At 34.3% G+C, this 27552-nt stretch overlaps 2 protein-coding genes across 4 annotated transcripts in view; both read right to left on the reverse strand.

Annotated features, from left to right (window-relative positions):
* Nucleotides 1–18517, reverse strand: part of sim (single-minded) — a 44152-nt gene extending 25635 nt beyond the window's left edge. The window contains exon 1 of one of the 2 annotated variants that reach the window (XM_053767385.2): nucleotides 18160–18517. Coding sequence is in view for 1 of the 2 variants with exons in the window: in XM_053767384.2 (XP_053623359.1) it covers nucleotides 7089–7107 (19 nt within the window). In the remaining variant the exon portion in view is untranslated. Of the gene's footprint in view, nucleotides 1–7088; nucleotides 7356–18159 lie in introns of those variants that run through there. The other variant, XM_053767384.2, reaches the window with a different exon arrangement.
* A 5146-nt stretch (nucleotides 18518–23663) lies between these two features.
* On the reverse strand, nucleotides 23664–25998 carry Polr2H (RNA polymerase II, I and III subunit H). Of its 2 annotated transcripts, XM_053767395.2 has the most exons (3): nucleotides 25628–25998; nucleotides 24897–25090; nucleotides 23664–24808 (listed from the first exon to the last, which is right to left on the reverse strand). In XM_053767395.2, exons 1-2 carry the CDS (start codon nucleotides 25918–25920, stop codon nucleotides 24931–24933), a joined length of 453 nt encoding a protein of 150 aa, XP_053623370.1. In that variant the 5' UTR covers nucleotides 25921–25998; the 3' UTR covers nucleotides 23664–24808; nucleotides 24897–24930. The 2 variants fall into 2 exon arrangements, with proteins under 2 accessions (XP_053623370.1, XP_053623369.1); XM_053767394.2 differs by having other exon boundaries at nucleotides 23664–25090.
* Between the last annotated feature and the right edge of the window lie 1554 nt (nucleotides 25999–27552).

Below are 27552 nucleotides of genomic sequence, written 5' to 3' on the forward strand. Positions count from 1 at the left end.
TGGTTTTATTTACTGATCCAAGATGGCTACCGGTCGCTGTTGACAATGTCGAGTTTGGTTTGTGTGATTTCTTAATAATCCGACAAATGTGAGCTAATCTCGTGTGGACAGGTTTTTGGGATGAAATTAGATTTATTTCCAACATTTAGATGCAATAGGTAGGTGCATCACATGCACGTCAATAATTTACTTACTGCCTAAGTCAGCTGCCGAGTCGTATGTGGAGAAGCGATGTAAGCCCTTCTGGCATAATAGGGACCAACACTGTTTGAATGAGTTTCTTTCGGAATTTCTTCTCAGCAGTGGTCGTTCCGTAATGCTAGTAGTTTGTAGCTTTGGTAAACATCATTTAATTTAGAATATGACGTGAAAAAGTGCCTGTGAAGGCCTAATTTCTGAATAAATGATTTGATTTTGATTTTGCATTCAACTTCACTGAAGCTTTTTTTATTAAATAACAAAATTTGACTCTAAAAACTAAGTAGTACCTAATACCTACACATACTAATATTGTAAATGGGCTATGTCTATACATAGAAAATATTTAAGAAAAATAATTAAATAACTGAGAAGTCGAAACATTTTTTTTTAAATTTTTGTTTGTTCGTGCATCATACAAAAACTGCTAGATGGAATTTGATGCGAATTTCACAGTTGTATAGCTTATGGTCTAACTTAAAATCTGGTATAGGTTTCATCCTGATACGTTGCTTAGAACCCGAGACACTGACAATAATATGTTTGAGCATAATATACTCGAAATAAATGCCCGATAATCTTTTGAACAGATAATTTTTTTAAACCTACGCAGTGGAAGCGTGGGGCCCATAACCTGAAGATTTTTAGGGTTCCGTACAAAAATTCGATAAACGGTACTCTTACAGAATCACTCGTAGTCTGTATGTCTGTTCCATCTGTCACAGTCAATTTGCTCTGAATCTACTGGACGAAATAAGGTGAAATTTGGTAAGATGGTGTAATACTATGATCCAAGCACATACGTGCAGAATAAATAAATAATAAGCGTCATTTTCGGGGGGGGGTAAATTTAACAATAAAAAAGTTTTACAAACCTTATTGTGTTATATCTATATTATTATTATTTGTGAGTTTGTATATTTGAGGTTGTGAGTTTGTTACTTTGTATATTTGAGGCGGGTAATTTCCGAAACTACCGAACTGATTTCAAAAATTCTTTCACCATTAGAAAGGTACATAATCCAAGATTGCCATAGGCTATATTTTATCTCAAAATTCCCACGGGAGCGAAGCCGCGGGCGACATCTAGCATCAAATGAAAGGGCTCGTTATGAAGATTACAAATATAGTTTTTTTATTATTGTAAAATATGTAGTTTCGACGTTATTTATGAGAAAAAGGTGAAAAATTTATAGATAGCGCTAGTGGTTTTCACGCTGCTGATTTTCTGCTTAATTCGAGAAAAATAACAAGGATGGCATTAGTTTAAAATTTAAATACAAAATATAGTACATCGTAGATTACAGGAAAACCTGTAAGAATTCTATAAATTGTACGCAACCCACTTCACGCGAGCTCAACTCGCACTTGACCGTTTTTTTTAACACCTTCGCAGAAGTGGGTTTTAAGTATTTTTAAATACAGTAGCACCTTCGGCATGTGTTAAATAATTTGTTGCTCGACGACCAAAACCGGTAACGCATTTTTTTACTCACTCATTTTTGCGTCTTCTCGGTTGTATTCGGGGCTATGACGCCGCAGAACCTAGGGTAAAATGTGTAAATATAACGTTTTACAACCGGCCGCCTGCCTGCCGTTAACCCTTCTTGGGATGCTATTGTTGCCTTTCAGTTGCCAAGGCTTTGTATCCCTCACTCGCCTCATACGACATCCACGGGAGGACATGTCACTCCATATTATTCTAGGGCGGAGACGCCACAAATACATTTTCAGTTGTAGAAGTGTAATTTCTTTTAGATCGTTTGGATTAACTTTATTTTTTACTAGCTTTTTCCCGGGGCTTCACCCAAACGAATTTCCCACGGGAACTGTTATTTTTCCTGAATATATACATAATCTATTTCCTTCTCCGTATTCCTAACTATATGTTAGCGAAATTTCAAGACGATTGGTCGAGTAGATAGAGCGTGAAGAGGAATAACAAACAAACTTACTTTCGCATTTATAATATTAGTTAATAGGATTAGGACAAGCTTCGATAGGTACAATAGTATGTCGATATTTCTAAAATTAGGCAAAGAAATGCTATTTGATAAGCCTGTGTAGGTAAATTTACTTATTTTATGACACAAATATTTAAATTTCTATTCTATTATCCTTCCTATCAATATTATACATGCGAAAGTTTGTGAGGATGTATGTGTGTATTTTTGTTACTCTGTCGCGCAAAATAGGACTGATTGTTATGAAATTTTGGTACACAGATATAATATGGTACTTTTTATACCGAAATTCCTACAGGAGCGAAGCAACGGGGCACAGTGAGTATTTCTATTTTAGACGTTCTCAAAATTCATGTCAAAAATTCCCGTTAGACGGAGGTCGGGTCATGAATTAAAATATTAATTCTCTGCAATTCTGTAGATACCTTTAAAATCGTTTAACATTAATACATAGATTTACATCTTTATTATGTGTTATGCTGAGGAGAGAGGTGGCCGGACGCCCCAGTGCGCTGATCATAAAGGGGCGCCGCAACAATTTTTTTAACTTTTATATCATTGTTGAAAGATTTTACAGTTGGCTTATTGTTATGACGACGTCTGTGGCCTAATGGTCATTATGCCGGACTGCTATACTGGAGGTCCCGGGTTCGATCCCGGATTAGGTCAACATGGAAAATGATCTTTTTCAGATTCACCTGAGTCTTAGATGTTTTTCTATATATGTTATAGAATAAAGTATCGTTGAGTTAGTATCCCGTAACACAAGTTTCGGACTTACTATTGGGGCTAACTCAATGTGTGTGATTTGTCCGTATATAATTATTTAAATATTAATTAATTACTTAATTAATTTATGATTTTACTGTTAGCTTATTGTCAGACCATTATTATTAGCGTCAATAAAGGAGTTTAATACCGGCAATAATCTAATTCCTTTCTCCTGTCCAATATATGGCTACCATGATAGTCGACCGGCGATGCGTCGAGTAATGGCCAAAATACACACATAATCAAACATAACATTGAAAATTTTAATATAAGTAAATAAAAATTAGATGAAACATTGTGTTGCGAGAATTGTGTAAATAATTTTTTTTTGTTTAATTGTGGAGCTTTGGATGGAATTCCAGTGACAAGAACGACGTTTTTAAATTATAATGTTGTTTGATTTCAATTGCATATATTTTTTATTTCACAGCTTTAAAACAAAAATCTAATTATCTCGAAAGTGACTTTGTGTGGGTTAGTTCTAGTTTGAATAACGGTGTCCAAATGATGAATGAATGAATGAATTGTTACGTATCACAATACACGTCCTTATAAGTAGTTACAGTAAGGGATATCCGTATAAATGTCGCCCAGGGATCATGTAGTGTTAATACAAGCACAAATGTTCATAGCGCGGACCGTTAGGCTTTGTTATTGTAATAAATGGAATATTTAGCAAACTCAGTACAATACGCCAGGCTCTATAGTCAACTTATCCCACTTGAACTCATTCCGCGGGATGAGTTTGAAATGTCCTAATATATATTTGAATCTACTTTTTTGCACATGAATGGACAAAGTACACTTATAGTTATTAGATTAAAAGGGAACTTCCCTACTTTGGATGTTACGGGAAGTAAATAAAAGGATTTAGGACGGGTTATACAGGGTTACTGGTATCAAACGCAAAACCACCTAAAGACTATTTAGGTATATCAAAACAAGCAACTTTTATTCTATGACTTTTCGTGATTCGTAGTTTTCTTTTTCATATAAAAAAAAATACAATCTACTTTGCGATTATACACATGTTAACTCTATGTAATAGCCGAGCAACACGAGACAGTACATTAGCGCCATGTAGCGGAATCGAACATTGAGTTAACGTTTATAGAAACAGCATTAAAACTAAAAAAAGGATTTCTTTTTGTATCTATTACGTTTAGACAAAAGTCGTAGAACAAAAGATGTTAGTCTCTTGTTCTACGATCTTATGTGTCTTTGGAAGGTTGTGCTGCAATTATACAGGGTTACTGGTATCTACCAGTGACCAAAGAAAAAAACACACAAACACAAAGAAAATTACAAAGAATTGGCAAAAGCCGGTAATGAGTATGACGAATCGAATGCTCTCGAATATAAATCTTTTTTTTCAAGTTTCAACGATCCCGCGGGATTACCCGCGTCACCGTTGCGCATGTTATTTTTTTTGAATATTTAATTAAAAATTGTTTATTTGAAAGTGCGGTCCTATATAATAAATGTCTTAAAATAAATAAATAAATATAAATATATTAGGACAAATCACACAGATTGAGCTAGCCCCAAAGTAAGTTCGAGACATGTGTTATGGGATACTAACTCAACGATACTATATTTTATAACAAATACATATATAGATAAACATCCAAGACCCGGGCCAATCAGAAAAAGATCACTTTCCATCATGACCCGAAAATAAATTATTAGACCCTTTGCAGGACACGTCTACAGACGTTATAAAACTTTACTTTCTTTTGTTTCTCCTTTAGGGTCCGTGAAAAGGTTAAGTACTTACATAGTAGGCACGTATTTATAACTTAATGACCTTGGTATTACAATTGAAATAAACAAGGAACACAGCAAACAATCATATCCCTACTCTCTAGATTCTTACTTTCAGTAATATATTATATATTTTTTAATTGTACAATTCGATTAGAACTTTGCCTCGTATCTCAAAATATTAATAGTCCGGTAGAATTGCTAGAAAATATAAAATAATAATAACAAGGTATGAACCTATATCCTATTATAAAATAAAGTCCTCTGCCGCGTCTGACTGTCTGTTCGCGATAAACACAAAAACTACTGCACGGATTTTCATGCTGTTTCCTCCATTAGATAGTGTGAATCCTGTAATTTATTATGTTTTTACCCGAGCGAAGCCGGGAAGGGCGGCTAGTGTAATATTTATGAAAAAGTGGTTATGAATTCATGAGTATTGGGATCTTACCAGATTCGGCTGGGATTTTACGCCGGCAGTCCTTTTTGTGAATGCTGTTGTTACCTATCAGCTATCAATGCTTTTTACAAATTTGTGTTTGTACTTAAAACTGCGATAAAAAGTGTAGAAATTGTGTGGTAAGTATGTCATCGCTTTTGTTGGGCAAATGTCCAGATTCGGCTGGGATTTTACGCCGGCAGTCCTTTTTGTGAATGCTGTTGTTACCTATCAATGCTTTTTACAATTTGTGTTTGTACTTAAAACTGCGATAAAAAGTGTAGAAATTGTGTGGTAAGTATGTCATCGCTTTTGTTGGGCAAATGTGATAAATGAATTTGATTGCGACTAAAACGTATTTTATTTCAAGTGATAGTATCTATCCTGTCCATTTATGTTTAAACTAGCGTCCCGAGTCGGCTTCGCTCGGGTATAAACATAATAAATGATACACTTATACCTTTATCAGGAATCACATTTTCCATTGGTGAAAACCGCATGAGCAGTTGTATTTGAGTTTACCGCGAACAGACGAACAGACGCGGCAGATGATTTTGTTTTATAATATGTACGGAAAAAGTAGAATTAAATTTTATATAGTGTAATTTTGTTAGTTTGTTTTAAATAATTTTATTGTGTAACAATAAAGTACAGAAAAGGAATAGTTTATGGTAACGGCGAGCTTACCTCATAAGGGATGTCTTCCTATAAATCGGTAAACGTAAAAGGAATTACACAAAACAGAAGATAGATGCTGTGCAATTAGAAGTGATGTAGTGTAATGAATACATGGAGAAATGCTTTTAATATTATTTAATTGTGTGTTCTAAATTTCATCGAAATCCGTAAGTAATATCGGTTTGAAGAACTAAAAAACTTATGATTTTCTAGTATTTTTATACATATTAAAAGTAATAAGAGTACAAGAAATATAACAACTTATTTAACGATGTTTTATTTAACGAATATATTAATTATATTCGTTAAATAAAACTAAACTATTGGATTAGAGAAGCTTTATATATTTTTGTTTGTTATTAAAGCAATATTCCGTTGCCACACTCATAGTGAAGCAGTCACTCATGTTGGCTTCTTTAGGACTTTAATTGATCGCGTCTAAAATAAGTACTTATTTCATGTTGACGTGGAGTTTAGACACAGAAGGGCGCCAAGGAATTGATTGCACACGGGCGCTACATTTGCTAATGCCGCCCTTCGCAATAATTTTACAAAAAGTGCCAATTAATTGAAATAGGTATGTGGTATATCTTCGTAGATAGAAAGTGGAAAATATATATGGATTTCTTTTCAATTATCCATTTTAAAAAGATACTTCATATTAAAATGAACCGTACGTACAATACTACATTTGCTAACATTGGCCCCTTTGCAAGCTCCAAAGCTAAATTTAGACACCAAGTAATCGAGGTACTTAAACAACCTTAATCTTAATTTATTTTTTAATATATTATGTTAGTATGCAATGAAACTGCATTGGCATAACAAACATTTTCATAACTGGTAGGTAAGTATACTTTCCCATTTAACTTCCTTCTGACTTCTTTTGTTTTTCTAAAACATTTTTAAGCACACTCATTCCACAGGATTCTGCTCGTTACATATTTATTGCTCTTGTCATTACATAGTCACACTAATTTCTTCAGCTGTATCAATCGACTATATTATTGTAATAGTGAGAGAAACCTTTTATTGGCCTTATTATTGAATAAGAATTTGTATTGTTTCCTTTCGTAAACGCTGCTGGTTTCTTTAATAAAAAAAAAATAAAAAACCCTAAAACCAGCATTGAACTTTAATTTTGTCATTGTTTAAATTTATACTCAGACTGTATTTTTGCAAACTATTCGCAAGTGGAAAAATTTTGTACAAACAACTGATATATTAAATAAATTATATTTAAAAAAAAACTCAACTAGACTAAAATATCTTACCTGTCATTTTAATTTTCATATTGTATCTCCCAAGTCAAAATTCCAAAAAGTTTCTTTTTAATCACATAGTCACACACTTTAGACCGTTCGCGGAAAAAAAATTTAAATGTTAACAAATGTTCTTATTAGATTCAAAATTCAAATGAAGAAAAACATAAACATGTCTATGGTTCTGAATTCGAATATTGCGCGAAACGCAAGCTGCGGCGCTACTGTCAATAAGTACAGTTGGAAATGAGTTCAGTTTTCCAGGTTGCGTTACTTCCTCGTCGCATCAATGTCAAAGTTTTGCAGCGTCAGCGACGGCCTTCGTGTCATAACGATTAGCTGTAGGGTTGGGAAAGTATGCGTAATACTATTCTGCTAATATTCATTAAATACCCAAAATTGAAACATACTAATTTGAATTAATATAAAATATTATTATAATATTTTAAAAAGTACGAAAGTTTTGCAAGATTATATAATTTTAAGATAGATTAATGTTAAGATTATAAATAAGGTCATTATATACGAAAACACAGATTGTAAGAAAGCGAGACGAATAGTAAAAATACATTACAAACAGAAGACATTATGTGCAATGAGGCATATAAGTATAAATTTTTTTATACACGAATAGGTGGATTACAAGTACACCTTTACACAACTGGATTCTGACTTATCCTTTTAAATATGATTTTTTTTTTTTAATTTAAATTAAAGGAATGTTGAATGAGACGCGAAATAATATACTTATATACTTATTAGGTTAAAGTTAGTTACTTATTTTGTCAAAATTAAATAAATGCTTACATATAAAAAACATTCTTAGAGCGAAGGCCGCGTCTCATTCAAAATTCCTTTAATTTAAATTAAAAATAAACATCATATTTAAAAGGATAAGTAAGAATCAATATTCGTAAGTACACCTACACGTACTTACGAATATTTATTTTATTATATATGTATAAATAAAATATAATATAATATAATTTTTATCGATACTTTAACATCATGTTACAACACTACACTGTAACGACGATGCGCTGCATACATATGACCTCATTTATTTACTTCACTTACATTTTTATAACAAGTAATCTTTATTAGCATATATTTTAAGTCGATAATAAGTTTTTTATAGCTGTAAGGATTTGTCTCAACTTTCATGGCCCAATTAAATCGGAATGTTAAGAAAGTCAAAAAGAATTTATTCAGAAATTAAACCTTCACAGACACGTCATATTCTAAATTAAATAATAAAGAAAAACCATTTATGTGATGGTTTTGTGACATTTTATTTTGATATAAAAAGAAATTCTAGAAATAAGGTGTACGATTCAATTATATTTCAAATACAACTTCAAAGAAAATAAAATACATTAAAAAAATCAAAATAAAAATAGAATATATTCGATTTTCAGTTCCATAATCATTTACGCCACATGTTTTAATTGTTGTAGAACTCAAATAAACATGAGACATTAAAATCATAAACTCGGACCGTTAAAATATCATAAAGTCGAGACGCGAACAATAGTCGAACCATAAACAATAACCGAAGTGTAGAACTGATACTGTCCTACATAGGTACATATTACTTCCACGGGCGTGAATATGAATAAGGAGTTCCTTATCTATGGACGGCGAGTGACATTTTTTGCGGTTGTAATTTAAGTTACAAATGTCCAATGTAATATTGTTATACAATACTTAAAATGCTTTTTTTAAGAAGTTCTATTTCCCAAAATTTTGCTGAAATTGAAAAATAAATAAAGGAGGAAGGAAAGAGCTTACCTGTATAAATAAATATGTTAGGACAAATCACACAGATTGAGTTAGCCCTAAAGTTCGAGACTTGTTTTGTGGGATAACTCAACGATACTACATTTTATAACTAATACATATATAGATAAACATCAAAAGACCCGGGCCAATCAGAAAAAGATCATTTTCCATCATGACCGGGGATCGAACCCGGGGACAAAGAAACATGAACGAAACACGACCTCCATCCATAAATTACAGCATGCATTACGTCCCATTTGAATCTGACACAAATCTCGTCCAAAAAAAAAGGTTCGATACGCTGCCATTTCGCATTGTCTATGGTACGTGACTACGAAAGCATTTACCGAATTACGAGAGTCGATGACAAACGTTTGCCGAGTGTCCTGCGACCTATCGTTTTGGCGGGAAGTTCGGATCTACAAAAAATGGTGATCCAATAACATACAGTATGTCTATATTTATATATTTTCTTATATCCTTACATATTATAAAATAAAGTATTCTGCCGCGTCTATCTGTCTGTCTGTTCGCGATATTCTCAAAAACGACTGCACGGAATTTCATGCGGTGGGCAGTGTGGTCCCTGAGGAAGGTTTAGGTGTATAATTTATTATGTTTTTACCCGAGCAAAGCCGGGTCGGGCCGCTAGTATACATATAAAAGAAGTCTCCTTGTCGCCCTCTTGTCTGTCTGTATGACCGCGATAAAGTCAATAACAACAGCAGGCCTACCATCAACTTTTACAGAACGATTCAAATGCAACTCAGTTCAATTTAGGCACCTAAAATGAATCGCATTCATGCTAAAAATTAAGTCGATGGTACGAATTTGCGATGCAGTTCAGTTTAGGTCGTAAAGTGGATTGTGTTAAGAGATGATGGTAAGCCCCCAGGATGGATTGTTGTACAGTGTTCACCTATTGATAGCGTGATTCCTGGGCAAGATTTACGTGTATGATTTATGTGCTTTAGCCGAGCGAAGCCGGGACAAGCCACTAGTGGAAAATAAATTAGAGCGTTGTGTCCTATTATAACTGGAAACGTGTCCGTGCAGCAAACCTTTGGGTAGTTCCCTCGACGGGAACCGATCCTGGGTGATCATAATAATGCATTATGTCAAATAAAGACAAATTTTATATTATACTTAAATCATTTTCTCAAAAAGTTACTGATAAAAAATAAGAAATATAAAGCGATTAACCAAACAAACAAAAAACAAATGTATTAGAATCGAGCTGACCAGTGGCAGCATCCGTTCACGAGTTGACGCATGGGTCAGACGCGTGTATTTAATTGGAGATCATTATTAAATCAATCTGTACAAAGCCTAACACACTTTACTGAGCGGGAGGCGTGACATTATGAAGCTCCGCCTATTCACTAATGATGTACCCTGTCTATATCTATAAAGTAGATATAGTATACGCGATATTTATTTTTAACCATCGATTAAAATAGACGCTCCTTAACGTTCACATTCTCGGCTGTGGTAACCTGAAACCCGCATAATAAACAAATTTTAAAAATTTCAAGATTCGCTTGTGGTTTTTCGACCGGCCTCACGTGTCTCTTTGATAATGCTGTCTAGATACCAAGACTTTTTATCCCTTAATCACCTCTTAAGATGTTTTTTAAAAATCAACTCCCAAAGTCAAAATTGGGGCTGAAAATTTGTATGAAAAAACAAAGGACAGCCGCTAGCGAAGGTAACAGCTAGTTTGGAATGAGTCATCATCTCATCATCTGCAGCCCTCCGTGACCCACTGCTGGGCGTAGGCCTCCTTCCGTCTCCGCCAACCTTCTCTGTCCTAATAACGTGACACCAGCCTATCAATATGACAGCTATCAGTAATTAATATTTTAAGTGTAGTGCATTCGATGGCCAGTATCTGAACATCGTAATCAGTGGAGACATAAGTATTTACACATCCCAATAGCCCCACTATTATAATGCAGTGGATCCAGGAATATTTGGAAATCCTGCTAGCCCCGCCCCATTAGTGGAAATTAACAGTGGAACCTACAGTCCGGAACGGCCATCCGTTTGCTCCACCGACGCATCTAACGTGGATATGAGTAGGTACTTGAGATCGTAGTGAGTATATATTTGAGGTGTTCCAAGCGTTTAGGTACCACTTCGGTAAAACTATTGAGTTAAAGCTGTATTTAGATAGTTAAATAGTTGATTAATCATATGAAATAAAAAAAAAACAATTAACTTTATTCACATATATTGGGATATATATTTCAAAGTTGACACTTACAAAAATCAAATTATTGGGAAACACGGGGCTGACCAGCATCTCTTAACGCGATCCACTTTACGACCTAAACTGAACTGCATCGCAAATTCGTGCCATCGACTTAATTTTTTGTATGAATGTGATTCATTTTAGGTTCCTAAATTGAACTGAGTTGCTTTGGAATCGTTCTGTAAAAGTTGATGGTAGGCCTAGACATTGAAATTTTAAACTGAAAATAGCTAAAGTTATAGTTATCAAGGATACTATTTTCTCACGTTGTGTACATGATTTAGAGACGTTTATTGTATGAAAACGTAGCCGTTTGGATGTTGCATGGAAATCAATTAAAATCGCAAAATGCCAATTTTCCACATTTTTTCACAAAATCTCAAATAATTCAGAAACTAGTATCACTGCCCAGTGGTACCCTTTTGCTTGGAACGCCACATTTATTTCAGCCAATTACTGTTCCTTCGTACATTTATTTTGAAGTAGCTCTTGCTCGCGGCTTCACCCGCGTGAATTTATCTACGAAAGCGGAACAGATGACTTTCATATAAACTTCCACCCCTCATTCATATGGCGGCTGATTTTTGGAATAATGCATATCAAATTTCAACAAAATTGGTCTAGCGGTTTAGCCGTGAAAGCGGAACAGACAGACAGACTTTCGCATTTATAATACTAGTATTAGTATTGGATTCGGATTTCGATTTGAATTTACCAGGAATATCTTACCCCTAATCTAGTTGTAATAGCGCAAATAAAATTTATTATTTTATCCCGCGCATGTCGTGGGTACATGTTTGGTTTTAGCACGCGCTCGCTCTAGTGTTTATTAGGATTATAGATACGATTCGTTGCCGTGGGTATAATGGTTAATTCCGGAATTAACTATTGTACCCACGATATCCGGATATAGGTACACTATCGGTTAAAAGTTCGCCAAAATTGACGGTTTTGACGGGCATTCCTGGTTTTTAGTTGCGTAAAAATAGGAATATACAAATTACACAATGTACCATTACCTAACTTTTTTAACTCCCTACGCAAAAAGAGGGGTGTTGTAAGTTTAACGTGTCTGTCTATGGCATCGTATGTATCTTTTATCTACGGTTCATTTAGTTTTTTTTGTGTAATAAGTAGATAATTTTATCCCGAGTGTTCTTAGCCATGTTTCATGAAAATCTGTTCAGCCGTTCAAAAGTTGTAGCGAAATGAATATTGAAAGTCGGGAGTTTTTTAATGTCAATAAATTATGTATAACATCCTATAAAATTGAATAAAGACTTTTGAATTTACCAGAATTTTAAAAACGCCTGAGAACCAATAGGTCCCAGGTTCGAATCCTACTGTTCTACGTGAGTTTGTATAATAACCAATAGAGATCCAGCGGGGAAATGGTGCGAGCATTTATGTGTAATTTTGAGCTAGGGACAACACGGGGTGGCCTTTTAGATTACGGCGAATTTTACTAACGTTTATACTTAATATATTTTATATTAACTACTAGTTGATAAATACTGATACTAGTTGATAATACATATTGTTATTTCACAGTAAAAACTAGTATTTTTACAAAGGTGACCTTTTTACCACAAGTTTTTATTGTCGTCAGAGAGATTCAACGCGTGACAAAAAAAATATGTCCGTGCAGTAGGCCGTTGAAGAACTCCCTCGTCGGGAGCCGATTCTGTGCGCACCATTTTGTTTTGCATATCATAATAATGCATTGTCATGGAAACTGAAGCGACGTGGGAGATTTAAACTCTGTAGAACAACTGGAAGTAGGTGAAATCTAACTTGCAAGATTTGATTACAGACAGACAAGCAAACATCGGGACAGGTGAAACTAAATAAAAGCTTGTAAAAAAGTTGAAGGTATTTAAAAAATATTTATAGAAAGCCCAACTTTTGCTTGCGGCTTCGCTCGCGTGAATTTCCCACGGGAACATTTATTTTTCCAGGATGAGGTACACTATGTTCTCCGTACTTCCGTACCGTAACTACATGCGTGCAATTTTTCAAGAAAATTCAAATTTCAAGAAGATTGATTATGCAGATAAAGCGTGAAGAGGTTACAAACAAACACAATTACTTTCGCATTTATAATATTAGTTAGGATTCACTTCAATTAACCTAAATAATTACGTATACTTGTGACACATGTCACCTACATTACACAAACTTACGTAATGTAAATATGTATGTTAACTAGCACTTGACCTAGTTTTTGCACACTGGTTTTTTTAATAATAAGTACTTATGTTAATCAGTATGCAAAAAAAGTACTTACAATAGCGAAAATTGTGAATGAAGTAGCAAAACTTTTTAATTACACATTGATTTTGCATTACACTTAAAAAAATCGTCAAAATCTTAAAGATATTCTATCCTAATCGACCGAGCGAGCGAGGTCTACCAATCAACTTGGGGCAAAAATACGCAAAGCGATAAGTTTCGAACCGAAATTTAATAGGTATGTAGGATTTCTCAATAGAATGTTTAAGTTCGTGGGGCAACAAAATCGGTTAAGCCGTTGTATTATTGTAAAAAAATATTGTGTTCGCAAGGTCTAAGTTCCCGGCGTACACGTAAACTTGTATTATAAATGGGAAAATAAGTTCGTTTGTTTGTCGCCTCTTCACGCTCTATCTACTCAATCAATCTTCTTGAAATTTTGCATACATGTAGTTTGAAGTATGTACGTACGTGTGTGTATAGGGTCGATAACATAGGGTCATCCCAGAAAAATAAGTGATTCCGTGGGAAATTTAAATTAATTAATATTTTTGCCCCGCGGCGTAGTTTCCAATAAAAATACGATTTGTTAAATGAAGCTATGCCGCTCCCGCCCGGCGCTGGCAGAAGGCAAACCCAAGAAGTGCTGGCTTGATGTCGTCAAGGATGATATGCGTGCCAATGGTCTGACAACTATAGACGCCAAAGTCCGTGCGTATTGAAGAGGAAAATTAGGAAATTGCGCCCTGGGCTCCGAAACTCTGAAGCTGAGGAAACGCTCGGAGAGCATATGAGAAAGTAGCTAAATTCTTCAAAGACAATGCATTTCTTCAGAAATTAGACCTTCGCAGGCACTTTTTCACGTCATACTTATTGAAATTTATATCTAGCACCCGCACACCGCGGTGTTACCCGCGTCAAAAGACGGTTTTTATGCAGTAGATGGCGATACTCATCTACTTTATAAGGTGCCCTTGAAAAGGTATCTCACTTTTTGACCAAAAATGGGAATCGCGTAATTTCAGGATAAAAAATGGCGTAGGTATGTGTTAGCCCAGCCGTTTTAGCGGGAAGAAGTAACAAACATATTCACAAGCTTTCGGCTTTATAACCTTAGTGGAATTTCTCAAAAAGCTACAAACTACCGGCGACGAACTACTATCCCTCTCATAGACATCAAATAGTTCAACAAAGCGCTCGAAGCAACCCTACCTTTTGAAAAACGAACATCAATTAAATCGACAAACAAGTAAAATGCAACGCAAACAGAACCATAGAGCCCTTAGATCGGGGTGCGGGCCATAGATAAAGCACGTCCGCGCGAAGCGTCCTGATTGGCCGATGACAGTCCCAGCCACCCTAAGCACGCCCAATCAGTTGCGAGGGCACCACCCTAGCCAATGGGGTTGCGCTACCTTTCCGAACGATTGTCATTTTAAAAAAGATTCTTTTCTTCGACACGACGGATTTTAAATGTCATTTTTTTTTTTAATATACTTTTTCTATTTTTAGTTTCTTTTTAATATGCCACCGCTGCACACTTTCTATATCGAAGGACATTGGACCTGGGATAATAAATAGATCGATTAAACTACAAATACTAAAAATTAAAAAAAATAAGAGAAGTCCTCGTACAGTAAATGTGATTTTAGGCGATTTTTAGTGCCCTAATATATCTTTTATACTTTTTTGTATTTATCTTGTTTATCTTTATCTGCAATTAAGTAGGTATTTTCAGCTTTTTAACGCCTGAAGCACAGGAGCTTTATGAGATCAATGCAATAAATTAAATTAATAAGTACCTATATAATAATAAGTCGTGTATTAAGATTAGACAAATAAAATAATGGCTTGTATTTTTAAACCCCAACGTAAAAAGAGTGGTGTGTTATAAGTTAATTTGATATCTATTTTTATGACAGCTAATTTTTATGCGGAGGTTCTTAGATATGTTTGATCAAAATCGGTTTAGCAGTTCAAAAGTTGTAGCGAAATGAATGTTGAAAGTCAGGGGGGGTTAATAGTTTTTTTTAACTCGATTTTTTTTTCGGTTAGTTTTTTGTTTTTATTATTATTTGATTGTCTATTTCAGTTTTTTTTATATTAAATATTGTAAAATATATTTTTTGTATGTATTGTTAATTGTCAATAATTATTATTCTTAGTAAATAGCGTCATTCGAAATTAAAATAATTATTTCGAATTGGATATTTTTATATTTCTTGTTGATCTAAGTTCCTATGTTTAGACCACGTTACTTACACCTATAAAATCTATTCAACATTAAATAACATTGCCGTAAATTACAAGAGCCATAAACTCAACAGTCGTCGTCGCTTCAGACATAAACTCCCGTCAAAAGAGTGACGCCATATTATTTTATTAACGGTCACAATTCGAACCAAGGACAAAGGCAACATTTCAAATTCGAAAATCGTACAGAGAGAAACAAAGCCTTTGTATATAAATCTTTAGGTCGGTAACTTGAGCCTGTTATGACGCAGACGGCTCGCGTGTTCCATTTTCAAATTGCTTTTTTATTTTTATCGTTCGTTCTTTTTTTGTGCCAGCGCGTATCGGATATTTTCATTGTTAAGTATATTTTAGTTAATATCAAATATAATTTATGATTATTAGGTATAATACATTGCGATTAAACCTATTAACTGTTTTCACAAGGATTTGTTTTACCAACCAACCTATGACAATGATCAAACTATACATTATACAGCGTTACTGGTATCAAACGCAAATCCTCCTAAAGACTACTTGGGTACATCAAAACAAGCATCTAAAAGTTGCTTGTGATGACTCTTCGTGATTCGTAGTATTTTTTCATATAAATAAAAACAATCTAATTTGTGATTCTACACATCTTAACTCTATATAATAGCCAAGCAACATGAGACAGTACAGTAGCGTTATGTAGCGGAATCGAACGTAGAGTTAAACGTTTTATAGAAACGACATTAAAACTAAAACAGGATTTTTTGTATTTATTACGTTTAGCCAAAAGTCGTAGAACAAAAGATGTTAGTCTCTATGTACCTTATGCGCCTTTGGAAGGTTATGTTTATGCAACTTTTAGTTCAAAATTAGGCATCCGCAGTAGCAATAGGTATATCACAAAAATGACCGATTTATGATATTACATGAGCTTTTTAGGATCTAAATGTGTGGAAATCTAAACTCTAGCTTATGATTTATCGGCTTAGTGTATAAAATGGAGAAGACAAAGGAAAACCACTTCAATAATAATGCCCAGGGAATTGTTGTGTGTTACATTCCACGTAACAGCCACGACCCTCAGTCATGATTTATATTGCTTTGTCCTCTTACAAGTACATATAATACAATAACAAACTTTTAATATTTTGGAATAATCATTCACTTTTTAGTTGGAAAATAAATGAATATGCTCTGTCACTATGACTGAGAGGGGGCGAGATTTCTGGTTTTTATTTATATATAGCATAGTATTTAACATACTTAGTTACTCTTGCTTGCGTGGTCCCAGCCGCGGCTAAAATTAGCCTATGTCACTCTCCAGCTCTCCATCTAACTCCACACAAAAAATCAACTCATTCCAATACTCCGTTTTGACGTGAAAGATACTTTCAAATTTACATCCAATCCTTTTTGTGGTTTATTTGCCATCCGCTTCGCCTACGTAAATTTCCCAAGCGACAAATTATTTTTCCGGAATGAAAGATACCCTATGTAATTTTCCATACTTCAAACTACTTGCATGTATGCAAAATTTCATAATAGGTCCAGTAGATAGAGCGTGAAGAGGTAACAAACAAACAAATATTTTCTTTGCAATACAACCAATTTTCGACAAAACCCTTATTTATTGTCGAAAATTTGTTGTTTTTATGATACTTACATGAATTTTTCACAAAGATTTTCCTTTACAATTCGAACTATGATTTTCTCTTAGTAACTCATACTTTTTAAGCTACTTTTAGGTAGGTATCGTATCTCTGATAGATCGGGTGAGTGAGAGTGAGCAGCTCCAACAGCCTGCGGCAGACGGCGGCCGGCGGCGATGCGGGATGTCGACATTGACATTGACAAAGATACAATTTTTTTTTTATCGCGCCTGTCTCTAACATAATTTTAAGTATAATTTCTATTACTAACATTATATGATCTGTGCTAGAAATAAATGTTTTTTTTTTAAATTTTTGTTTCTTATTTCAGGTCATAACTTTATTAACTGTACTTAACAAAAGGCTCATATTACGAACACCGTATACAGGCTTACATTGAAATATATAGTTTAAGTCGGACAAAAGCTTGTTAATCAAGATTTCTTGGAATAACAAGAGAAAAATAAATTGTTCTCTGAACGCCCCTGAGAAGTGACGACCGACGCGTCTAGGTGATTTATGTAGGAAAGATTTTAAAAAGAAATTGCGACGGAAGATTTTTTTTTTCGGAAAAACAGCTAACTTTATATGAAACTTTCTATAAATTATCTTTTTGTATCAAAATCAGACAATTTGGACGTGGGATTTATTCATATATATGAAAATTATTATTTTCTTTCTGTAGTTTGTTGTTCGTACCTATTCGTGTGAGTAAGACAGAGCCTACGGAAAGAGTGAAAAGTACTTCACTGTGGTCCAACATGATTAATTCACCTAGGTGTACAAAGGGCAATGTAAGTATTATACCTGTAGTTCACCTCAAGATTACTTGGTGCGTCATATTATGTTGGTGTTGGATGTTTGTACTCTTATAAGCTAAACTTACTATACTGATTTTGATGAGAATTCAGAAATACCAAATATAAAATATTGCACCTACCTTATAAGAATCCAATTGGCGCTGCTCTATGAAACCGCACATGCTTCGAAAACATTTTGACTAAATATCGACACCGGAAAAAAGGTTTTCACAACACTATTTTCAGTAACACTTGTCCACAAACAACAGATTATTTTCGTGCGCATTTTAAAAAATAAAATACTTAATTATTGAAAAATACAAATTTCAAACTGTACGTTCTAATTTAATCTTATTAAAAAAAATATGTTCTAAATTCAAAAAAAGAAACGTATATAATTTAGTCGGCTTACACTCGCGCCAATTAAAAAATAATTGATAGATAAAGTCATCGCAATAGGGCGTACGCGTTCGGCCTACACAACGCCGACTGACTGGGATTGCGGCGACGTCCTCGCTCCCTCACTCCAGAGGGAAGAGGGCATGAGGGGGGCCAATCCTGTAGGTGTGCGATAAGTCCCGAACGTGTGATAGAAAGTAAATACATTAACAAAATAATGACGCTGGCAGTGCAACTTGAAGTTTGTTAGCAACGTAGAGGTAGGACGATACTTCTTTCATGTTTTATTAATTTATTTCATAACAGTACTTGCGTGGAAATGTTAAAAGACAGGTTGCGACCGCATAAATGGTATTACATGAAATTAAAAATTGAAAAATAAATATACACATGTGTTGAAAGTCACAAAAATATAAATAGGGTAATATTCGACTGAATAAAAATATTCGAAATTCAAAATCGTACCTACCTAAAATGGAAAGTTGTTAGTTATAGAACCTATGTTCAAATTTCTTTATTTTTTAATATATGTCGAACCATGATTTACTTAGTATCTAGGTATATATTGTGAAAATTTAGGTGGCGTTTGAAAATATATCCGTTTAAACAATATTATTGGAGTTCCTATCATAAAATATTGTCAGATAAAATAAATATTTAAAATGTACATAGAAATTGGTATTTTATTATGTAAATAAAATATTTAAAAATTAAAAAAATAAAGTATTATAATAAAATCAAACGAAAAATTAAACGAATTTCTTTTCGTTCTAAATAAATGCTACCCTCCTAAATATACTTGCCTACAAGATAAGGACAAATCTAGCAAATGTTAACGTATAAATTATGTTATGCGCTTCTCTTAATAAGTCGAGACGACTGGCCATTAACGAACTGAATTAAGAATAAATTAGCATTTATGATCCATGTCGGTCACTCAAATCTTAAACTTCACGCATCAAAGTACCGTAAAGGTGAGCTCTTCTCTTATCCCTTTCTTAAAAAAAGAAGTCCTCGTACCGGCCATAAACAAAATGACGCGCGGAAACTGGTTCTATAAAAAAAATCTCATTTGCATTTGACGTTTGCCTCTTCCCGCCTACAGTGAGCGGCGCGCGACGATTGGCGGCGAGTCGACCAATGGCCTCATAGGCGATTTGATTTTATAATTCAAACATTTTCTTTTTTTTACTATCTGTGCTATGGCTGTTACACATTACCTATTATATTAAAGTGAGTTTGAAATTTTTGTTTTTTCATTTACTAGTGTTGTATCCCATTATTACATATTTAACTTTGAACTTTATATAGTTAGATACCTACCTACTAGGTACCTATGTATACCAAACCAATGGTCTCACATATTTACCCTAACGATCAATACTTAGGTAATGTTATATTATAGGTACTCGCGTTTTTGAAAACTACTCTCACGATTTCGTTGAAATTTGAATATTGATTTGACCTGATTAGGTAGGTATTACCAATAGGTACAGAAAATGGCAACACTGTAACTACTTACATTTTAAAGTTTTTTTTTTAAATTTTTATTTATATCTTTTTATTTCACTTATACAGGCCCAGCCGACTAAAAATCAGCGCTGTGGCCCATGCCGCAGCATATAGCTGAGCTGGTTACCATTAATTTTAAGTTCCTCTAAAATATATTTTAGTTTAAAAGCATAATATGTAAATGCCGTAATAAAGTAATTCTTTCTTTCCTTCTATCTCGGTGCTTACGGTGCCAGATTTTCATGCGGTTTTCATAGATAGATAGTGTGATTCCTGAGGAAGGTTTAGATGTATAATTTATTATATTTTTACCCGAACAAAGCCCCGGCCTTGCTTCACATCATTCAATACTTATTTGTATTAATTTATCTATATTATTTATTAAAATCAGATAGGTATGTACTCTAATCCCGATTAGAGAAGGTACCTATCTATTTTAATAAATAATGGAATTAAGATGACTATATAAGATTGACGACCTCGATGGCGCAGTGGTAAAGTGCTTGCCTCTGAACTGAGAGGTCTCGGGTTCGATCCCCGGTCGGGTCATGATGGAAAATAATCTTTTTCTTATTTAAGATCTTCCAGCAGAGAGATGAATGCACTATATTATAATTGCATGTCGATCGTTACTGTAGTTACTTATAGTCCTTTCGCAATTTTGGTCATATTGCAAATCTGACAATTTAACTCCATGGGCTTTAAAATGACTGGTTTGCAAAAGACCAAAGATCGATTGAACTTCAAAAAGATACTTAGGTAAGTATTCATTTTGCAACTTATGTTATTTTAGCATCTTGGTCTTAACACACTGGATTCCCATCCAGTGTAGCCTAGCCTTCCTGCCGGAAGGCTAGAGACAGGGTCATGGTGGATAATGGAGGAGACCTACCTACTTTCGAAGACGGACGAAGAAAGGGCTGCAATGATGGTGGATTTCACCAAAATACCAATAGGAGGTACCTACTTACGCTGTTTGTGAAGATTTCGCGATGAATTGTAAACTTTCATTTTAAGTCGGTTAATCAATTAATAAATCGACTCGAAAATCGATATCGATAATTGAATAGGCCTTCCTTGAAGATAATATTCAATCGACTTTTTAATAAGTTTTAAGTTTAAATATATGAAAACAACATATTTCGCTTGTACCTATTTGCATTTTGCCGCCATTTTGTGATCCGCCAAAAAAATCTAATACAATAATAAAGGGCATTACCTATATATAGATAATTGCTTAGATCAAGTGTAATTGTATCGTAAAAACAATAGTCACCATTCAAATGAGCAAGTAGAAACTAGTTAGTAGGTTACTTGTGAAATAAAATAAATTACTAGGTATGTTATCATCACATACCTAGATAATAAGTACCGAAGTACAACAAAAGGAATGTATTAACTAACTGATTTACGTTATAAGTACATTTCGTATTTAATTTTGATGCGAATTTTGATTTTGACTCACAACATAATTTTGAATACAAAAAAAGAATATCAATTTCATGTTCGTTAAATGGCGACGTCACACAGAGAGACGTGGGAGAGAATAGGAATTATTTTTACAAACACATCGATTTTTCCAGTCAATTAGCAAACAAACGCTGTCGTCAGTTCCAAATTCAAACAATAGAAAAACAAAACCAATTAAAGGCTCGCACACACGACCCTAGTCTCTCGTTAACGTGGCACGTGCACTCTGCGTGAAATCACGCGTGTAGGCACGCCTTTATAATATTTATTCTATACATTCAAATTATACTTAGTAGGTATTTTTAGTCTAGAAAATATTTCCTACCAAGCATAAACCCAAATTAACCATTGTTATGTACATAACGTGTACAATGTTAACCTATGAACCCAACTAACTGAAATTATTTAGCTAAGTAAGTACATGTTTGTCACCTTTTGAATTAATTCACACACACATAACCAAACGTAGGGTTTTGACACTAAAACGGAAAAGTTGTTGAAGCTAATTCACAAAACAGTCACAGAACATTACTTTTACGACTACCTACCCACTAGATGGCGGGATACTTTTCTAACGGGGAATATAAATGCATGAATCGAAAAGGTATGATATGTATATCATAGTTCTACTATGTATGTCTGGTAATGTTCACAACAATTAGAAATATATATTTATATTTATTTCGTAATGACGATTTAATTCGTGTAAAAAATGTGTGCATACTCTATTCATTTTGTTTTTTAAATTACATGACTCCATCGTTCGCCAAAACGATGATTTTGCCAACGTCAAGATTGAAATTGACACGGAATATAATATGTTATAATGATATTATAAACACGGATCAGTGTGTAACCAAAAATATAAAAGTATATTATACATACATACATACGGGTAAAGTAAATAAAAAATATAAGTAAGTAGATATTATTATTTTGTATAAATTTTGCCAATATAATTATAATATAAAAACTATGTTAATAGAAATTGCATATTAACAGGTCTTGGGACATAAGGGGGAAGGGACAAATTTAAGGACACGGATTGATGCGCCAGCAGAATAGTCTGGTTCTGAACGACTCACGTGTACTACAAAGGGGCCCAGATCCGAGTTCGAATATTTATAAATAATGTTATCTACCCAGGGCGGACGTAGACAGATTGGATGAATTTTGAAGGAGGGTTTATTTTCTTGGCTTCGACAGAGGTTACTGTGTCTGCCGTACGTTTAAGACTCTGTTTTTGGGAGCGAGAGGGGATTTCTGAAGACTCATCCATACCTATGTCAGGAGGAGGTTCACCTCCTCCGTCTGGCGGATTATTGCCCATCAAATGGGCCAGAATTTAATTCCGGAATGGACAAAACAAACACAAAAAAAAAAAAACAAAAAGTTCTGTAGTTCTGTCACTGTGTGAAAAGCAACACAGTGACAGAACTACTCATTCATATTATGTCACAAACGCTTGATGTTTCATTCGACGCAAGTTGGTATTTTTTAAACATTGCTATTTATTTTTTTGTAAAAGTCCTCAGCCTTACCTTAAGCCGAGACTACACACTGTTTTGTTTTCCACAATGAAAAATCAGTAAAATACAGAATTCGCTAAAGTTCGGCTAACCATATCGCGATTATGTATAGCCGGTATTAAAGTTAGTATCCCCTAACACAGGTTTCGAACTTACTCTGTGGCTAATTGGATCTGTGTGATTTGTTCTTCTGTATTTATTTATAATTATTGGGTGTTGGAGCAGTCTTCTTTCTTCATTTTCTCCCCTTTCGGAATAGTTAGTAGTCGACCGATAGAGTTCCGTACGCGAAAGATAAAAAGGAACCTTATTAATATGAGTCTGCTTTCTGTCGCTCCGGGAGGGGCTCTTTATCATCGAAATAAATAGGTAGACAATTGATTTTTTTACTGTACTTTAGTACGTCGGTACGTTTTTATGTGGACCAGTTTTTAGTTCAATAAAAGTCTAATAATTTCTTAACATGGACGTCCACAGAGGACAAAATGTCTCAATAGAGCCATGCCCCATTGCTCAGTCGTGCGCTTGGTCTTTTTGACATCCTTCGACAGACAAGGACAACGCAGAAATCGTATAAAGTTTCGACGTATGCACGTCAATGACGAACCGTATAGAAAACAACGGACAAACAACATGCTGCGTCGTCGCAACGGAGCACGACTGAGCAATGGGGCATGGCTCTTAGTTGCATTGTATGGGGATGGGGGGATCGTGCAGTATTCCAAAAACGAAAGTCAATATCTTTATAAAAGTTTATTCTTAGATTAAATTTATACCTAGGTAGGTAGTTGAAAAGTGGATACAAGTCATCCAGGTAAAAGTTAAAATATAAAGTTATGATAATATATAGCTTTATATTGATTTTATTGTCGCGGACCTATTCTACCATATGTACAGTCAACAGCACATCAAGTTACCTTGAATGAAACTATGGCGCGGTAATAGCGGCGAGTTTGCAATGATTTTGGATAGGTTGATGTGCTGTTGACTGTACCATCAATGGTGCTTAAAGAACTAATTTGTTTCATTTTCAAACACTCACGTTTCGAAGCGGAAGCGCTGTCATTACAATTAGTTTACTATCAGACTTTAAAAGAATTTGTCTGTGCTGTGGTAATGTAAATTTTATGAATTAGTGTCGACTTTGGAAATGATTCCGTCCCAATGAAAATTGACAGATCGTAATGACAGCGCGGCCGCAGCGATCGAAACGCTCTGAGAACCGCCTTGTATCTGTATGACAGTGAGGGGTAAAACAAAATTAGGATAACCAACCAACCTAAATGGTAAGTTTCTATAATCGAAATTCGACCACACAGTGCATTGTAGATACAGGTCATTGGGAACACAACAACTTTTAGAAAAATTAAAACAGTATCTAGTAAACTGTCTTCCATGTTTTGTGACAACCCTGACTGCATTGTCGACGCCGGCGGCTCTTTCGCCTTTAGCAAGGCCGTCGGACAACTGTATGGATCTCATTTTTTATTTCAAACTTAATATAAAGATGACAATATAAAAGTTAAGAAAATATAATATTTTTCTTAACTTGTGGTTGTGGTTAAACTAGTGATCAAAAGTCGATTTTAGCAGAAACGGACTAATCGGCCACCTCCACATAAACTTCGCTTCCACATTCAGACTGTGCCAAAACACCCACATAAAATCAACATATTTTTAAGGGTATTAGAGTAACACTGTCTTTAACGCTAAAATATAATGATACAATCATTCAAATAAATGTTCAAATAGTGTATTATTAGAAATGTTAATCTAGATGAACATTAGTGCCACAATCACATTTTTATCAATTTCTTAGCATAAAATAACAAAAGTCTGATGATTATTTTACTAAAACTTTAATGAAGGTGCTAGTGTGCTCCTATACAGGGCCTAAGTAAAAAAAAAAGGATTTTTCGATTGTAATTCCACTCAAAATAATGTGATATAAAAAATAATTGTGTTTACTCTAACACCCAGTATAAAAGTAATATAAAATAATCAAAACGCTAATTTTTTCATCAACAAATACATGTGTTGGTCAACTTCGAACCCATGCAAGTTGTTAGCATCTCCTTGCAGCCTCATCAACAGTCCTCCGAATGAGACGTACGCAGCTAGCCGAGAGGCGGGCTCCATAGCTGCCTCATCGCCCTCTATCCTGGAAATAGAAATATAAATCTTTTATATCATTTAGGTAAGTTTGCCTTCATCTTTTGTTTGTTTGTCAAACTAACTTGTAACTTCAGGGGGTCAGGTTTATGTGTGTCTGACCATACTAGAAACTAATGATACAACAATATGATAACTATAAAAGGAGGCGTGGTGGGTACAGACCCAGAATTTGGCTGAAAATTATGATGAACAATAAATATTTTTTCTTAAAAAAAAACATCTAGGTGTTGTATTAAAGTTGTTTCAAAATGTATTGTGTAATTGTATTATCTGAATGCCAGATACTTTTACTTTCACCAACTAAGGGAGTCCGGGTGTCGTACGAGGCGACTAAGGGACATATAGATTGTCAACAATAGCATTACTGGTAGTAAAATCACAGTCACATTGATAACCATAAAAATGTTGATGGTTTATTTTTAACGCTAAGTCCGGGCATAGGACAGAATGTGACCAGGAACGAAGTTATGAATATGAGTATGAAGTTATGAGATAGAACCAATAGGAAAATTTTAAAACTAACCTATAAACTTTTCCAGACATGACATATTCGAAACTATCAGCGCGGTTTCCCTCCGTCTCTAACGGATTCCACTCTCCGCCGTCAGGGTACCCATCCTCCCTGAGTGTCGTGGCGAGAACCAATCTAAATTTATCACCCAATTCCATAGGGTAAATCCAAGAATTTATGTCCAGAATCAGGTCCATTTTAAATGACTCAGATTCACAGTGCAATCGACTTACTCTGTCGAATTTCTTTCCCTCTGGATCCATGTCTTTCACATTGAATATATCTTCAAATAATACGCCCGCCATTACTTAATTTTATTATTGAAACTTAAATCTAACTAAAAGCACACTATGCCGGCGATTATCCACACAATAAATAATAAACAATCTTGACAGTGACATAGTTGACAATGACAAACATATTCTGGGTTGCCAACGTCATTATAAACATTACCCTAATGAACACATATCACAGGAGTGTCCACAGTCTCACTCAAGTTACTTAAACTTTAATATCATGTTCTTACTTACCTAATTATGTGAAGCAGAACTAAATTTACAGATTATTTTAATTCAAGCTTATCCAGATTTCGAGATACCAAAACAATTTTAGACGAAACGTGCTTTCAATGGAGTGATTCTGTGAACTGTGAATATCCCTTATCGCATCGCTCACACTCGAATTCACATCGGAATTCACATTTATTAAAGCTCAGCGCAGATGGCGCTACTGGGACCTCTGCTTTCCATACTATATATGTCCGATATTTCCACTTCAATAAAACATGCCAATTTCCATAAACGAATGATATAAATGAATATTTTAATTATGATACTAAAAAACAATAAAAAACTAAGATTTCTATGGTTTTGTAATGGTAAATGTAATTTTATTAATATTAAGATAATACTATAATAATAGATTAAATTGATAACTTTGTTATTAAAAAATATTGCATGCCTGAAAGGGCAATCTGTTGAAACTCTTACTTATATTTACCATTCTTATGTATCTGTATGTATGTACATGTCCACAGATTTTGCAATAAATGTTTTTTACTTTGACTCCATATGTACGCAGACGACAATTATATATATCTTTCAAACCCGATCAAGTTGAATGAGCTGTAACTAAGCTAAACAGTGATCTTGAGCACCTGTACAAATGGTCTAATCATAATGGCCTTCATTTAAACCCAAAAAAATTGAAATGTATAATCCTTGGTACTTTTCATCAAATACATGAAATTCAGTGTCAATCGTGTTGTCATGTTTTTTTTTGTTTATCATCACTTGTGTTTCGGAATCTCGTAATCTTGGATTGTTGATGGATTCTGAACTTCGATTTCATTCACACATTGTAGAAATTGCAAGAAACTGTTTTTACCGCCTTAAACTGTTATATAAAATCAGAGATTACCTAAGCCCTAAACTGCGTATCTACCTCACAGAATCTTTAATTTTGTCCAAGTTCAATTATGCTGATACCGTATATGGTCCTCGTCTTTTAGCAAAGACAAAAACATTGATTCAAAAAGTCCAAAATGCATGCGCACGCTTTTGTTTTAATATTCCTCCACGAAATCATGTATCACCTTTCATTAACTCCGCCAAAATACTTAATATGCCGTGCCGCCGTTATATTCACTATCCACTCATCTCTTTAGCGTTATTAAAAATCAAAAACAATTATATTTATTTGAAAAATTAAATTGGTCCACGAGATCTCGTCTTGGTCTTCTTATTGTTAAGAGCCACAAATTAACAGCATTCAAGGGAAGTTTTAAATACGCCGCAACCAAAATCTGGAATAATCTCCCTTCTCCTCTTCGCTGTAATACATCTGTTAGTGTCTTTCGTAACAGTATAAAAGAAATTACATCACTGCGAAAAATTAATGGTAATGCCAATAAAGATTTTTACTCACCATAGATTTCA

The sequence above is a fragment of the Plodia interpunctella genome, chromosome 30 (assembly GCF_027563975.2).
Source record: "Plodia interpunctella isolate USDA-ARS_2022_Savannah chromosome 30, ilPloInte3.2, whole genome shotgun sequence".
NCBI classification, from domain to species: Eukaryota; Metazoa; Arthropoda; class Insecta; order Lepidoptera; family Pyralidae; genus Plodia; species Plodia interpunctella.